We start from the raw sequence: 16,365 nt of genomic DNA, 5'->3' as shown, positions 1-16,365 counted from the left end.
CGTGTTAAAAGTCTTCATCTTATGTAATTCTATATTGATAAAAACGAACAAACTATACTTTCATCTCATCAGTTCCATTGATTTGGGACCATTACTAGTATTTTGTGGGTTTCCTTTTTTACTGTCATAACAGCCAACCGCTCTTAGTGCGCAATGATCCACCTTGGAAGTGACAGATGGAAACTGTAAGAAAACTACCCCAAATGAGCGTGTATACTGTTGGGTTTGGAAGATTTATTGTCGATTAACAACAAGCTGTGGTGTTGTGTACTAGAATAGTATTGTCAGACACATCTTCAACTATTCAGAAGTTGTTTAAACTCTTGTTGTAATGGACCTAGTATTGTCTATTGCCATTAATGTATGATAGTTCTGAAACAAACCGTTTTTTTACATTACTTAACTACAAAATTCAATACAATATGTAAGTGGTCATAATGTTAAAGCTGTCCTTACAAATTGTATAATACCCCGTGTTTTCACCATCCTTGTAATCTATGTTTCATATGTCAACTTACAGAAACCAACCCAGCTGTTTCTAAAGTATTCTTGTTGGTTAGTTCACCTGGGCTCCTAGTTGCCATGACTACCATACAGTTAATTTCCTAGACGAGACCCAACTTGCCATAACATACTCATCCCGTCTGAGAGGTTTGCAAATTACAGCCTGGACGGTGACGCCGGTGACGACGGAGCGTCATCTTTCCTCTAATTAGACCCTCTGTGTGTTGATTATTGATTATTGGGTTTCATTGTGACTCCTGTTCTGCTCTCAGCAGAAACTCTGACTCAAGAGGGAGTCTCTGCTTTTATTCCAGACCACTGATGTGTGTGAGTTTGATTCCAGTGAAGCAGGATTCACTTTCACACCTGAAGCTGCATGATCTCACATGTGTGTCGCCTCATTATGACATAAAAGCCCAGTGTCAGGTGTCCCCCTCCCCCCCGCCGCCGCCTCACCCACCTCACCCTTCTCACCCTCTGCTGCTGTCCCCGTCTGTGTCTATTCCCTCTGCTTATTGTCATCCGAGGTGTCAACGAGACCAGAGTCAACTTTCAGGGAACAAAACCTCCGGAGAAGGCGGGGGAGGAGAGGAAGAAAGGCAGGATTAAGATGGAGGGAAGATGGGGGGAGGAATGAAGGAGGGCCGAAAGGATTAAAGAGTGCAAAGAGTGAGAGAAATGTTTTGAAAGTAGAATGGAAAACTAAAGAAGGGATGAGTTTATAAAAACATTTTGAAAAACAGGAGCGGAAGAAAATAAGAATAAAGAGAGGGGGTGCGGATCAGAGAGAAAGGATGGTAATGACTTTGGGGAAAACGTGAAAGGGAGCGAGAGTGAATAACAGGAGGTGTGAATAAGGACAGGTCACAAGAGAAAGAGGGATGTGACCAAAAGAAGTTTAGATGAAGCGAGTGGGTAAGGAGATGCTGAGGAATCCCCTTGAAAGAATACAGATTAGGAGCCAGCATATAGAACATTAAGAGGATAAAGTGGATAAAGAAAGAGAGAAAGAGATAAACCTCGGAGTAAAGAGTAAGTGGAGGACAATAGCCGTGTGAGATGAAGAAGAGTTTGAGGTAAAGTGGCAAACAGATGGAAATGAGAAGATTAAGAGGAGGATGATGTGAAGAAAGCCAGGCTGAAGAAGTAGCTGTGGATGAAAAAGAGCAGTGGAGGATGGGGTGAAGGTTTAAACAAGTAGTGCTGGGCAGTAAGAAACTGGGGAACAGTGAAGGATTGTGGGAAAGTGTCACCTGTCTGTCAAAGAGGAAGACAGTAGGAAGAGACAGATAGGTGATAGCCCGCCTTCAGATCCTGTCAGCGGTGATCACCTAAAAACAATCTTAAATTAGAGCTGCAGAAAAACTTGCACAAGGTTATAAAAGTTAGATGCAGAAGTAATGATGTAAACAAGAAAACAAGTAAACTGACGCTGTAAAAGGTTTCCAAAGTTTCAAGTTTCCCTCCAATTCTGAGGCGATGATGCTTTTCCTGTCACACCTGGGCGCAAACATCCTCCTGGAATGACTCTGGATTTACATAATTGATGTTACAAACTAGATCCATTCCATGGTGTCAACATGTTAAGTTGGAACAAGCCTCTCTCTCTGACTCAACCACAGCTTAATGGTTCTCTCCAGCTGACGTGTCCTGGTCGTAACAGTTTTGTCATGCACATGAGCACACCTCTTTGTTGTGTAGAACCGCAACTTAAAAAAAATATCATGTTTTCATGATACTGTCCTGACAAAAATCTACGGACAGAGCTCATTGTCTAGAGCTTTATTTCCCAACACTTATGTGTTAAAGCGGAAACATCGGCACTCAGGCTTCAACGTTCACACATCAATTACACAATTAATAGTTCCTGACATGGTTCGAGATAATAAGAACGTTTTGCTCAGAAAAAAAAATCCTTCTGTTTCTCCATTAAAATGATTAACTGCATACTTTATTACAAATAAAAAAAAAAAACATATTGAAGTTCGCAAACACTGCATCTGACACCTTTGACCTATTGTAACTTAAATGTGTGTTTAAAACAATGTGTCAGCACTAAGAGCTAGATTAATACACAACTCAGTATACAGGTATCAATGTAGAAATCAATGTTTTCCACCTTCTAAATCAGGGCTGTTCAAACTTCATTTTTGATGACGTCAAAACAAGAGGCATCCAAACAGTGTATAAAGCAGTATCTTCATCCAAATGGCATTAACTTTTTTCATGGACGGAATTTAAAACTTAGCAGCTTCATCTTGTGTTTTCAATAGACTCGTGATATTGTTTGGTCTTTCAATAAAATCAACAATGTTTTCTGGAACTAATTTTTCCGTGAATAATCCAATGCTAAAAACATTTGATAAAAATTAAATCTTATAACGATGAAACAACTCAGGTGAGGTTTGGAAGTAATTTAAATAAACAATGTGTGTTTATAGCCAAAATTCCCGTATTAGTAAATATGGATTATTAATTGTTTTAACTAAAACATTTAAATAATTAAATAGGTTTAATGTGTAGTAAATGGTTCATAAAGATATATACGCGTTTCTCCTCCTAACGCGGGAAAAATCACAGCAAAGCGGTTTTCAGATGTTTGGAGGAAACACTACAGGCTGTTAATGTTTGGACACACAACAAAACACACATTCACTCCACAGCCATTTCAAGTCACCAATTAACCAGAGTGCGTGTTGTAAGACTGCGGGAGGAACCTGGAGTTTCCGGAGAAACCACACGACAGACCAGGAGTAGCTAAGTTGCGATAAACCCGCCCTCAAGCGGATTTTAAAACACTTCTGAGAGGTTTTGGTTCGAGAGAAGAAATTATTAGAGCATCGGCTTGTTTGCCTACAGGCCCGCAAACCTCCAGATGCTCCCCTGAGTTAATACCTCAGTCAACAAAGACGTGAGGGGGTTCTTTGTACGTGCGAAAAGTCGAAATAGTTATTGAAAAGGAAATGGAATTTTACATTTACATAAAAAGAGGAGCTGCGCATTCCTCTTCTTTTTCCTTCTGTCACACTCCATCCCTCTGACGCTCTTCCTGGACACTTGAATCGAGTGTGAGCGAGGAAGAATGTTCCCTTACACCATGACCCCTCAGTCTGAGGTGGCAGAGGTCAGCACCGACACACTGACTCTCCTGGACAACACTGGCTCGCAGGCAGGGACCTGATGCCCTGTGGTCTGTGGCCCTCACGAGCGCAACCAATGGGTCACGCATTCTCCTTCACTCGGGTCACCTTTTCACGACTGATGACCAAATACAATTACTCGGATATTTTTTTCCACACAACATATGAATTTAACTAATGGCTAGAGTTAAACCCACGTCGAGCATCACATTCCAACACCCACGATTATAAAGTAATGTGCGCCATCTAGCGGACACTCTTAAGACTACCATTATTTCCCACCAAAATAATTAAAAGTATACATAGATGGTAGAAGGTTGAACAGTTTATTAACACAGGTAAAAAGATGTGTTACAAGAGGTTTATGAATATGTGGGTGTTCAGTGTGTGGAGAATTTGGGCAGCTGGTTTCCCAGGATGACTCGTCTCTCCACCCCCTCCTCTGAGATGGATGCCAGTCTGATGACGCCACCACTGGAGCCGTCTCTCTCCATAGCCAGAGACAGAGCTGAAAGATGCAACACAGACATTTTCACACAGGACCTCCATGATTGCACAATGTTAGCGTGTCTGTGTCTACGCAGGTTTTTTTTTTTTTTTCATGCATGTCAATCAGTGTATATACATGCATGCGTGTGCATGTGTCTGTGTATATACATGCGCGTGCATGTGTCTGTGTGTTTACATGCAACGTGCACAAGTGCATACCTGAAGCGGCCAGCTCCAAACATTGTTCCTTGGTCATGCCAGGCTTGTAGTTCGAATCCATGAAGCCGTAAATGTAAGAGCTGCCACTGCCACCGACGGACACTGGCTGTCGCACAAGCATTCCACCAATTGGAACACAGTACACCTGACCAGAAAAAAACAGAAGTAAAAAAAACATTTACACACTGATATACACTATATACTCAGACAAATCTATACCTGGCCTCCCTTCCTGCGGTCCCAGCCTGCCACAAGTATTCCAGCCATCAGCTCCTCCCTGTATCGGTAGCAACTGGCTTTGAACAAATTGGCAGCAGTCTCCACCAGCGGAGGCTCGTCCAGCTCGATACTATGACACCAGAAACCTCATCAGCTGACAGTTTCAGAGGCAAACATTCTGAGCTACAGGAGGTAGTTACCTGTGGAATCCAAGCTGGTAGGTGACCACATCAGCAATAGCCTGAGTGTCAGCAGCTGAACCAGACCTACAGCAAATAACAAAATGATAAACCACCACAAAGAACCACAGTAGATCTACACAAACCAGATTTAGTAGAGTTGTTCATCATTATATCACAGCAAGTTTAAGTTTCAAATATTTAAGTATAAACAATATCATCAACAGGCTTTATTTGTATTTTTGCCAACTCACCTGCAGCAGAAGATTTTGTCATGGATAGGAGTGAGCTTGTCTGTGACTCTGTTGGCGATGTAGGCGCTGATAGACAAACAAGAATACAAAACCTGGTCAATTCAGATGTTTTGGCATGAAACAATAAGATTTTGATAGCCGATATTAGCATCTCATTTTCATATTGTCATTTTAAATGTTCTTGAAATCTTTAACAATACATCCTTCTTATTTGAGGCGGAATCTTTGATTAGCTAGTTTCATTTGAATTCCCATCCATAAATTACTTTTCAAGTCAGGTTTCAGCTTCTGAAATTTGGTAAAAAACATTTTAAAAACTGACAGAAGGGCTTAATCAGGCCTAGGTACAGTGTGGTCCTAGTCCTAGGTTCCTAGTATTTTAAAGTTTGTTGAAATGGTTACCCTCTCTCATCACTTATTTTATATATTGATTGTAATTTGAATGCATATTTTTAGACATGTCAAAGAAAATAACTCTACTGTAGTACCACTATTTGATGTGTTAAATGTTAGTCTATATAAAAAGGACTTAATGTTCACTTTTCCATTTTATTTAAATTTGCCAACTCAGCCATTTAGATGGATCTATGAAATGAAAGGCTTTTTACGCTTTTTCCAAACAGAATGTAAACTCACCCTCGTTTATTGATTTTGGGGGGAAAAAAACAAAAAAAACAAACCAACCCATTTTTCATTTATAATATTATGACTTAACATCATTTTATCAGTCTACTTCCAAATAGTTATTAATTTGTATGACAATTTACTTTACTCTATCTCTGCATTTATACCTTTGCTTCTTGTATAAAAAAAACATTTTCAACACACAATTTGTATTGAAAACTTGAAATAGGGCTAAACAATTAATCGCATTTGCGATATAATCGCGATACTCAAAAATGTGATTATTTATGCCACTTAAACTCAAGAGAAACTGTGCAAAAATATGCAGTGAGAAAAAGAAGAATGAACAACTAATGTTTTCACCTTCCTTTATTCTGCACTGAAGTTTGTATGATTTACTATTGACTCATAAATATAAATCTTTACATCACACTTTTAGCACGTCTTTACAGTAGTTTTTAGTATTTGCAGTGAATATGTTATGTTCGTTTACAAGTGTAATTAGAGTAAATAATAATCCTCCCTTTATTTTAAGGGATGTTTAATTTTCCTTTATAATAAAAAATACTTAATAACCATCTTGAGAATCAAAGAGAAATACATTTTAATGTAAAGTTAATCATTTATTGTATTAGATTTTAAAAACGCATAGAAAAGATGACATTGAAAAAATGATCGCATAAATAATAGCAATCGCAATATTTCAGAAAATAATCACAATTATATTTTTTTCAATAACCGTTCAGCCCTAACCTGAAGTATATAATTCAGTATGTTGGTTAAGTTGATCAGTCAACCACTCTGGAGCTTGACTGATCGATTCTTAAAGTTGCAAAACTGACTTTCCTGAGGACATCAGCCTGGTACATTTCAGCTTGGATATTAAAGCTCAAACCAGATAAAAGAGGGGCATAAGGGCTCACCCCTGTTTTTGAATATGCGAAAATCCTTTAAAAAAATATATAATAATAATAATATATAAATTGTTAATCGATGCAGTTTTCATAAAGTCAGTAAACTCACCCAGTTGTCGTACGAGAGTCAGCACCGATCACCACTCCTCCATCGTATTCCACCGCCATAATGGTGGTCTATGACAGAAAAAAGAAAAGTTGTTGTTGTTCAAGTTGTTCGCACAGGACAAACTATTTATTCATTTAGAGTTGTCATTAGGGTAGACAAAGTAAGTTATGAAATTATAAAACTCCCTTCTTTCACGAGGATAAATTAAAAAACAAATGTTTATAAAATGTATATATTGAAACAAACAGGTTAGAAAGAAAGAGTGTTTCCGTTAGATGCTTGAAAACTCCTATAGCAATAATAATTAATTATATTAGGATTGTGCTCTTGTGAAATGTAGACTCCAAATACTGGTAATGACTTAAATGTCTCTGTAGCAAGTCATCAAAAAACATACTATCTCAGGCCCAAATGTCAGACTTGAAAAAGGAAACGTAAAGGAAACATAAAAACAATATAGGGTTAAATGGAGTTTATAAACATCAATTCAAAAATGGACCGAAGTTGGATCCCTAACATAAACATTTAAAAATAATTATTAATTTGGGATGCAACTGGCCGAGAATAACTGAGGTTTGTTGATTATCGTTTGTTGGAAAATGACGGGGAAAATGGGTCTTTTAAGAGTCGTATTCTGTCTAACCATCTGTGTATCGACATTTATCACTGTCACACATAAACTATATGAAGCCAAATAAGCTTTAAATACCGGCTGTACTGTTGAAGCCCATCGCTAACGAATTGAAGAAGTCAGTTTACTGCACTATAGTCAAGTAAAAAATATTATTTGATATATATAATTCACAAGGACATACTTTTATTTCAACCTGACAAATGTGATTCTAAAACAAAAATCAAAACAAAAGGGGGACGAGGAGTAAAATAGCAATTAGCATCTTTAGCCGCAGCAGAAATGCTGTCTCATTCACCCACAACAGAGATGGTCAAACTAAAGAAGAGAGCCCATTTACAAAAGTCAATTTCGAGCGCGCAGCACCAAAACTCACCCCGGTGCTAACTTCTTGTTTGGTCCAGTCCGGTACCATATCATTATTAGAAGACATTTGTTGTCCGAAATACGGCATCATTGAAGCTGCTGCCGCCATCTTGATTCATATGACAGGACCCAAGAGCAGTGCCTGTTGATAAAACCGAAATTCGTATATGCCTGTAATAGAATGTGAACGTTTTTATTTTTATTCAAGGAAATAATTTGATTTATTCACCTACGTGTATTTATTTATATATGCTTGGGATATTAAAAAAAAAATAGAGCCGGCATTATTGGGGACCTCCCTCTTTAGGGTCCTATGGACAGGAAGCTTAGAACTTAGGTGGACAGGAAGCGTAAAAGGTAAACAGTGATCCTGCGTCTTATAATGGATAAATGTATATTATTGCCACAATGTATTCGTTGGATTAGTTTCCAAACGAAATTGTGCGCTTCCAATCGAATACTACCATGTGACATTGGTCAGTTTAATAGTATAACTCTTCGTGGTGTCATGTATTGTTCGCGGACAAACAATTGAGTTGCGTTGTATTATTGTACATATTGTAATATGTGTGATCAATCATCTAAGTGGTAATAGGCAGAATTCGTTCAAGATGGATTCTCGTGGTCAAATTAACTAAAAGATGAACGATATGTAATGTCAATTGTCAAATAAAGTTGTTTATGTTTTTCAGATGACGGTTCATAATATGTACATATTTGATCGCAATGGTAACTGCTTGTACTATAATGAATGGAATCGCAAGAAGCAGGCTGGAATCTCGAAGGACGAGGTGAGGGAAGTCAACACATAAATCCTTAGGAATGCGGAAAATTTTTGTGTTGTACATGTACACGCAAAATTAAACAAGTGGATAATGAAAAAGGAAATTAATCTTTCTTTTCTACATGTCTTCATGCCTGCAGGAGTATAAGCTGATGTATGGGATGTTGTTCTCCATCCGCTCCTTTGTCAGCAAAATGTCTCCTCTGGATATGTATCCTTCAAGATATGGAATCATTTGTACGATAAAATGTGTTTATTTTAAGATGTTACTTGCTAAAATATAAAACTAAATTTATTGATTTTAGATTTCATTTTGCCACAGTTCTTCTTTTTATTTTTTATTTCTAAAATAGGCTGTCGCATATCAAAATGAACTATTAAGGGACTATAACAGTCAAAGAATTTAAAATTATTCCAAACGTCCCAAAAAAATCATCTTAATAATTCTGCATGAATTATACACGTTTTAAGGTAAACTCATATAATCAAGTATAATATTTTGTCCTTAACAGCCCATTTCTCTATAGGAAGGATGGCTTCCTTTCTTTTCAGACAAGCAAGTATCGCCTTCACTACTTTGAGACTCCTAGTGGACTCAAGTTTGTCATGAACACAGACTTGTCTGTCACTAATGCCAGAGAACAACTACAGTACATATACAGTAATGTAAGTGAGAAAGTCAGAATTAAAATCCGAGGCAAGGAACTAAATTGGTAAATTAATGTCCACAGACCTGCAAATCTAACCACCCGTCTTGTTTGTCTGTTCCAGATTTATGTGGAGAACATTGTCAAGAACCCATCGTGTGTGTTGGGTGACAATTTGGAAAGTGAATTGTTCAGCACGAGACTGGACTCTTTCATCAGAGGGCTCCCATATTACAGCCCCCGAGCTGCATAAATGACATAAGACTCAGATTCAGAGACATTGTAACAATTTCAGTTCTGTGTTCATTGATGTTTTTCTTTATTTAAAGTATTAAAAAAATGTCTGTGGAATGTTTTATTTAATAACGTTAAATACTAAATGGGTCTACGCCATCTCATGATTAATAGTGGAGTCTCATTGCCTTGTTTAGTATCGTGATGTGCTGATGTCTGTCGCATACTTGGTTTGCTCTTGGTAAGGATCAGTCAGGAGATTAATAATAAGAACTCAAAGTAAATGGGTGTACTGTTAAAATAATTATATTCCCATTCCTCCACCTTGTCAGGGAACTCGCTAGTTGTACACACCATGTAACTTGCAACTCATAGAAGAAACCAATGTGCTTTAATATCTCACTCAACTGACTCTTTCATGTTGCAAAAAAATGGTTCCCTTTGTTGAGTGATCCGAAGACTTTGGTATATGTTGCATAATACTTTTATACAAATATAAATGTACACAAATGTCATAAAGATGACTTCAAAAAATGTATTCAAATGTTATTAAGTATAAACAAGGCTGGTATTTAAGATTATAAAACTTCAATAATGTACATGTATTTACATAATTTACAATATTTAAAATTATTAATTTAAACCTAAAATACAGGTCAATTAAATTACACGAAGAAGAAAGCGAATATGTTTCTGCAAATGCATTCAGGCCTGTCAATCTGAGAGTTATTTGCACGGAAATCGATTTCTCAGCGCAAACTATAAACATATTTGTAATGTTCGAATGGGCCATCTATCCTTTTTTTTAAAATATACTAAAATCGATTGTGAGTTTTGTTCTCATTTAGTTGTCATTGCGGGTAACTGACATTGTTAGCAGCTAAAGCTAACTTAGCTTCGATTAACTTCCGTGTTTACAAACCACGTCACGTTTAAATCGCAATCATTTAGCGAATTTTTGGTTTTAATGACGGAAAAGGGGTATACACCCCATATATGTGTAGACAAATAATACTATTACTCGTGTGCTCTTCCTGGAAGAACATTCTCCACAATATTTTTTACACCAATGGAACGCCGATATTATATAAGTATACGTCGCTATAGTTAATTTAAAAATAGTACATAATTCCTAAGTCTGATACAGCAATTGTTTTAATACATTGGTTATTACCCATTTGGATAAACTACGGTAAAGTTTTTTTTATAGACAATATTCAAGTGTTGCTTATTTTTGATGCATTACTATATACAATGTACCCAAGGGTTTGAGCATCCTGGTTCTCACAAACTAAAAATTGACTAACCAATTGAAAATATATTTGCATGTCATACATTTTTGACAGGCAAGCCAATTAACTTTAATTTTGATAAACAGTATTTGAAAGTGAAGGAAGTATATTAGTATAATATTAGACCATTATTACCACAACAACAGCAGGGCCAAAAGTAGATGCGGGTTCCTCAAAGAAAGTTTGACTTCAAAACATTTTTTTTTTTTGCAGGTTGTCAAGTCTCTTCCTCAAAGGTATCTTGGTAAGTTCGGTCAACAGTGTAGAACTGCTTATGCCCCTACATTAGAAAAGCCCAGTTGAGTTTCAACTTGATGTCTCACTCATCACATGTTATTGGCATGTTCTCTTTAAGCTTCTTTTCAAAAGTAGGGTTTGGTAATCATGCAGAAAATATTAACATGTTTAGTTACAGACGCTCTTTTTTATTTACAGTCTGTGCAATGTCTATACATTAAAGAAAATATGAGCAAAACAAAATAAATTCAGTCAAAGATTTAGAGCCACCAATCAGCTTCTAGTTGGTGTCTCGGCTTGCGTGGCAAGCATCATACAACACTTTTAGGATCTGTGCCAGTTCCTGCATGATAGAACTCTGTTCACCATGCTGTCTGTACAGACTTCCACTGGAGATTATGGTTTCATCTCTTCATTAATGGAATTGGAAGGCAGGAGTCTTCTCACTTCCTGAAGATGGGTCCTTTGTGGAAGAGGTAAATGGGGCGCTGGTTACCTGCAAATACAAGGGCCAAGGCATTTTTCTATTGTTAACAAAAGAGATTACAATTAAATAATTCACATTCCTGTCACATTAAGTCACCTAGCACAAGTCTTCCATGTCCCTCTTAGCACAGAACCAGTGCACTTTTCTATTCAGGTTCATACTCAAGATGTTCCATTCCGTCTTTAAAAACATTGTTTAGATTTAAGAGATGTGTACCAGTGTTTTTGATGAGCCTATACGAGCTGAAGCCCACAGTCTCAGTCAGGTAGCTTGTGAACTGATGCGGCTTCAGTCTGATACCCCTGTAGTTACGGTATGTGGTTTCCTAGGGGACAGAAAACAAGTTTCACAACCCATATATAGATGCAAGTTGATGAGTGTAAAAGCGTGAGTTACCGAGGCCCTCTTGCTGTGGCTGTAGTGGCTCCATGGTTGAGACTCCAGGATGAACAATCCTCCGGGCGACAGGCTGTGATAGGCCCGTTTGAAAAGTCTGACCACACCACTGTCACCTGCCTGCAGGTGTACCCACTTGGTCACACTCAGACAAATGATGACGTCATAATGACCCTGGCCAGGCCACACGTCCCTCAGGGATACAAAGTCGCCCTGTGGAAGGTCCGAGCACACTTATGAGGATGAAGTTGCCTTTAACGTGAGCAGAAACACTGAAAATAAAGACTCACCTGTATGAAGGTGACGTTGTTGGGGAACTTGCCGGGAGAAGGATGTGCTGCTGTGACAGGGGGGGCAGAGAGAGGACCCCGGCACACTCTGAATGAAAGTGGAAACGAAAGGAGGGACATGGTCTGTTTCAACTCCTCCATCAACTCCTCATCACCCTTCATGTTTGGCTCCCCTTTCACTGGTGTATCATCCATTATCTCAGCTGCTTCAGTTTTCACCCTTTTGTCACTCTGGTCCAGCCGGATTTTTGTCACCTCCATCACAGTCTCTTCATTTTTCACGTCCTCCTCTCTTGTCTCCTTCCTCTCCTCATCAATATTGTCCTTTCGTCCTCCTGCCTCATGTGTAGTTAAAGTCAGTTTACATCTCCTGCTTCTCTCCTTTTCCACCAAGTCATGTGACATGAAGTGTCTGACGTTCTGCTTTGCAGCGTGCACCAATTTATCATCTATATCCACCCCCAGGATATGAGCTGGCTCAAATTTGCGTGCAATGACCAGGGTCACATGTCCAGCACCACAGCCAATGTCCAACACTTTTTTGTCTCTAAACCATTCCGCCTGCAGAAGACGGAGTCTGGGATCCTCTACTGCCCCTACACGACCTTCCCACCCACCACCATATGAGCCGTTGTAACCATAGTAACGACAGTGGTTGCCAAACTGGTATCTGTGTCTGTCCTTCTTCTCTGGTGCCTGAGCGGTACCACGATGTCTACCGAACCTATGGAAGGCAGGTCGTCAGACAGGTTGCGCAATCGCAGATAAAGCAGTTAATGGATGAGACCTACCTGGTGGCGCTAGCTCCTCCCACTAGCGGCGTGTGGAACTTGGTTGGCTGAACCACAGGGATTTTGTTTACAGGGGTTGCATTGATACCCGTGCACTTAACGGACGTGGTTCGTCTTCGCTTCCTTTGTCGCCCATCGTTCTGATTACAACTCTTTGAGGCCTGTCCTGGCAGTGGGTGGGTGTGTCTTCTCGGGAGGATGGGGGGTGGAGCCACGTCGTCTCGACAAGTGATGGCTGTGTTGAGTTCACAAGGCAGAGGCGACACTGGAACACTGCCATCTCTGGTCATTGCTGGAACTGTTGGATCATGTTGACATGCATCGCAAACATTAGTTAGTTGGTATTACTTTATCGATCAATTAGGAAAGTTACTTTGGGTAACCCTTACTCTATTGACATTTATCTCACAACAGTATGCAAGTTAAGAGAGGATCGTACCTTTTAAACCGGCTGTGGAAGGGAAGAGTCGTGCTGGTATGACCTCTTTGTCTCCACCTCCTCTAGTTAACTGTCTGTTCCTGTGCCTCTTTCTAGATTTAAGTGGCGACAGAAGAAGCCCTCCTTTATCTTCTGCATTTCCTCCATCACCCTTGAGATTTAAGGGATCCGTTATATCACGGGGAATCAGAATCTCCACCGGGTCTCCACCACGGACCGGCAGTGGCGAGGACTGCGGTGTCTCCTGATTGGTGACTCTGTGAACAGGACATGATCCATGAGCAAGCGGGAGGGATACGGAGTAATAAAATCAGTTACGTTGTAAAAATAATCCTCACCTGTTGACATCATCGTCCAACAAAGAATTGAGGTTGAGCGGGTCAAAGATGTTCCCACCCAAAAGAAAATTACTAGGCAGCACAGGCTCTGTTTGACTGTCACTGTTGACCCGACGACGGCGTTTAGCAGGTCCCTTAAAGGAAAAACTCATGGAGTATCTCTTCTTTCCAATACGATGAGCTTGTTGTGTCTGGTGGTTGTTGGGAGGCTGAAGAACATTCTTCAAATGGAGTGCTGCAGTCTTGGCGAGGTGTGACGGATCTGATAGGCTGACAGCAGAGGGGAAGGAGGGACTAACTTTGATGGGCACCTCATGAGGGATGATAGGCTCTTTCTCCAGTGACATCTTGATCATTTTCTTACAGAGTGGCAAATCACATTTATCTGCGGATAGAGAGAATGCATGGTTTCTCATTTGAAAAGCAGAGATTTGAAAGACAGTAAACTTCACAATCAAAATGTGATCTGTATAAATAATAATTAAAATCTAACACCTGAGACCTTCTGAATATGTGTTATCTAAATAATAAGGGAAAGAGTTTAAAACAAATGTCATTATACATTAGTTTGGGTGTTAGTTTAGTGTAATTTCAGATATTAAATATTATTGGTATATTATTGCCTTTTCTAACCAATTATCACTTTGAGTTAAGATGATGGATATGCAAGGTATTTAAATATTCCATTTGAGATCACTGAAAATATTTTAGCTAAAGGAGATCCGAGAGCCTTAATGATGAGTTTTGACTTCGATCTCTCAAAGAAAGAAATATCTTCAACCATGAATTTCTGCAGGGAGGCTTAGTTATTCTGGTACAAACTTATTCCTTTCTGCATGCATTATTACTGTATATTAATGCATGAGAATGTAAACATCCAACACAGAACAATAGTTTGTGGAAACAACGTTCATGGGAACATCACAACACACGGTTAAACCTGAACAGAATAGTCAAAAGGTTATACTGTATAAAATGAATTGTGACCAGTAGGTTCTAAGTAAAGTCTGTTGGTGTAAAGTTTGTCTTGTTTGCTAAAAAAAAAAAAACTTTTGAAGACTCACCTTATCATGTGAACGTGTTCGGTCTTCTCCGTGCAGTCAACAGTCACTATCACATACACAAACTCAGAGAGTGTGTGTGTGATCGCGACATAAATAGACTAGTGTCTGACTCTATGTGTGTGTCGCTGGAACTGACACACACACACACACACCCCAAAACTTAAAACCACGCCTACTTAACTGACTCCACCAATCCAAGCGTGTTGTCATGAATAATACTAGCACGCCTAAAGAAACGCATAACCCTGGCTTTGCAGATAACTAATACGCACGAAGGAGAATTCTACGTGCGTAAATACTGACGCGCAGCGCAGCTAACGTACGTGTCAGTGTGTGGAAATAAGCAGTAAACATGGGTCCTCACATTGGCAGCACTATCACAAGACTCAGAGCCACTAGCTTCCTCTAACCCTGCTCCTCCTCAAACCAGCGCTTTTATATGTTTGTCCGGAGGCCGCGCCCCCACTCATATTGACCAATGGAAGCGTCGCTCCTTCAGCAAGAGGATAATATCTCCCAGAAGAGAGGTGTCTTTAGCAGTGCCTGCGTAAAAAACAGATTGACATTAAACAAATTATATCAAGTTGTATTGACAAAGCGAGTTTGAAGTATTCCTGCTGAAAGAACCCGACGAAATAAATCAGAATCTAACCAGATACATAGAAACCAGATAAAGGAAAAAAGGAGAAGGCGACCCTTCCTCACGCTTATCCTAATCTGTTTGATAAATCCCTGAGTTCTGCCTCTCAGGCAGGAGGCATAGTTGACTGCTTACATGTAAGCCCTTAATATTCTCTCTCTTAAATATGTATTCTTTCTTTTCCAAATATTGAAAAGACTTGGCTATGTTTTTGCCAGAAATTGTTGTTTAAGGTGAAAATATCATAAAAAATTAAACATGTGGAATTACACTACCAAAAGTATACATCATTTACACATAGCTCTTGTTAACACAATTGTTAAAATGCACTGGTAACCCTGTAATAGAAGTAAAAGGTTACTGAGAAGTGGTTTTGTATAAGGCTTTTATAATCCCCATTCAAATATGTATCCCTACACCAGGAAAGACAAGTGTTTGAGACATTTGAAGTGCACAGTCTGTAGTTTACACTTACAAGTGTATTAAAGGACCTTCTATATCGATCATTATATTTATCAAAAAGAGAGATGAGATACCTGAATATATATATAATATATATGTATGGCGACCAGAACACATACATATAGATAGATCTTCAAAAAATCTTCAATAAAAATAAAAAATCCCAGTCATCCCAGAAACAAAATATCATGATCTATTGTTTCTAAGTTTTAGTTTATGTTGTTTTTGAGTCAATGCAATTGACTTTAGTTCAAACCTATCGGTCTAGACCGGGAACAGAAACATTATTTTGATTTATTTCTATGTTCTGTACATTGGAAGAAATTGACAAATAAAACCAGTTTTGAATTTGATAATTTGATCATCGACAAAACAGCAACAAATAAATAATAAATAATCATAAAGTATCTATTATTAAAGCCGAAATCATTTTCCTAACAATATAAAACCACTTGTTTTCTGTGTGGAACCATGCACATGCCCAACACTTGTTCTGTGCTCCATCTGCATCCTGTCCGCGGTTAACAATAATGTTTACACCACTAATTTTTTAGTATTTAGTCTTTCAGTTTTTTTTAAGTTCAAGTTCAATTTCCTTTATTTGTCAAATATACAT

At 38.7% G+C, this 16,365-nt stretch overlaps 3 protein-coding genes across 3 annotated transcripts; 1 reads left to right on the top strand and 2 right to left on the bottom strand.

Annotated features, from left to right (window-relative positions):
* Positions 1 to 3,956: 3,956 nt before the first annotated feature.
* On the bottom strand, positions 3,957 to 7,776 carry psmb6 (proteasome 20S subunit beta 6). The gene is made up of 7 exons (XM_087788229.1): positions 7,659 to 7,776; positions 6,652 to 6,719; positions 5,005 to 5,070; positions 4,772 to 4,837; positions 4,572 to 4,701; positions 4,353 to 4,497; positions 3,957 to 4,152 (listed from the first exon to the last, which is right to left on the bottom strand). Exons 1-7 carry the CDS (start codon positions 7,755 to 7,757, stop codon positions 4,025 to 4,027), a joined length of 702 nt encoding a protein of 233 aa, XP_087644355.1. The 5' UTR covers positions 7,758 to 7,776; the 3' UTR covers positions 3,957 to 4,024.
* Positions 7,777 to 7,969: 193 nt separating this feature from the next.
* Positions 7,970 to 9,430, top strand: trappc1 (trafficking protein particle complex subunit 1). Its single transcript, XM_087788228.1, has 5 exons — positions 7,970 to 8,005; positions 8,341 to 8,439; positions 8,573 to 8,643; positions 8,960 to 9,098; positions 9,204 to 9,430. Exons 2-5 carry the CDS (start codon positions 8,341 to 8,343, stop codon positions 9,330 to 9,332), a joined length of 438 nt encoding a protein of 145 aa, XP_087644354.1. The 5' UTR covers positions 7,970 to 8,005; the 3' UTR covers positions 9,333 to 9,430.
* A 1,572-nt stretch (positions 9,431 to 11,002) lies between these two features.
* LOC148082561 (7SK snRNA methylphosphate capping enzyme-like) lies at positions 11,003 to 15,039 on the bottom strand. Its single transcript, XM_087789783.1, has 8 exons — positions 14,648 to 15,039; positions 13,584 to 13,968; positions 13,246 to 13,502; positions 12,807 to 13,104; positions 12,016 to 12,739; positions 11,726 to 11,938; positions 11,546 to 11,654; positions 11,003 to 11,338 (listed from the first exon to the last, which is right to left on the bottom strand). The coding sequence occupies exons 2-8, from the start codon at positions 13,937 to 13,939 to the stop codon at positions 11,286 to 11,288; spliced, it is 2,010 nt and encodes a 669-aa protein (XP_087645909.1). The 5' UTR covers positions 13,940 to 13,968; positions 14,648 to 15,039; the 3' UTR covers positions 11,003 to 11,285.
* Positions 15,040 to 16,365: the final 1,326 nt, after the last annotated feature.

The sequence above is a fragment of the Callionymus lyra genome, chromosome 4, assembly GCF_982586985.1.
Source record: "Callionymus lyra chromosome 4, fCalLyr1.hap1.1, whole genome shotgun sequence".
Classification (NCBI taxonomy): domain Eukaryota; kingdom Metazoa; phylum Chordata; class Actinopteri; order Syngnathiformes; family Callionymidae; genus Callionymus; species Callionymus lyra.
This window is presented reverse-complemented; position numbering and strand designations above follow the sequence as displayed.

What these genes read in the sequence shown, in the direction of transcription:
- psmb6 (XM_087788229.1), bottom strand. Translation starts at nt 7,757, where the DNA reads ATGGCGGCAGCAGCTTCAATGATGCCGTATTTCGGACAACAAATGTCT. An exon ending in AACAAGAAGTTAGCACCGGG is followed by an intron (nt 6,720 to 7,658) that starts GTGAGTTTTGGT and finishes TTTCTGTCATAG; the next exon opens with ACCACCATTATGGCGGTGGA. An exon ending in TTTGGAGCTGGCCGCTTCAG is followed by an intron (nt 4,153 to 4,352) that starts GTATGCACTTGT and finishes TGCATCTTTCAG; the next exon opens with CTCTGTCTCTGGCTATGGAG.
- LOC148082561 (XM_087789783.1), bottom strand. Translation starts at nt 13,939, where the DNA reads ATGATCAAGATGTCACTGGAGAAAGAGCCTATCATCCCTCATGAGGTG. An exon ending in TTCCACAGCCGGTTTAAAAG is followed by an intron (nt 13,105 to 13,245) that starts GTACGATCCTCT and finishes ATGATCCAACAG; the next exon opens with TTCCAGCAATGACCAGAGAT. An exon ending in GGAGGAGCTAGCGCCACCAG is followed by an intron (nt 12,740 to 12,806) that starts GTAGGTCTCATC and finishes TGCCTTCCATAG; the next exon opens with GTTCGGTAGACATCGTGGTA.
- trappc1 (XM_087788228.1), top strand. Translation starts at nt 8,341, where the DNA reads ATGACGGTTCATAATATGTACATATTTGATCGCAATGGTAACTGCTTG. An exon ending in AAAATGTCTCCTCTGGATAT is followed by an intron (nt 8,644 to 8,959) that starts GTATCCTTCAAG and finishes ATTTCTCTATAG; the next exon opens with GAAGGATGGCTTCCTTTCTT. An exon ending in TACAGTACATATACAGTAAT is followed by an intron (nt 9,099 to 9,203) that starts GTAAGTGAGAAA and finishes TGTCTGTTCCAG; the next exon opens with ATTTATGTGGAGAACATTGT.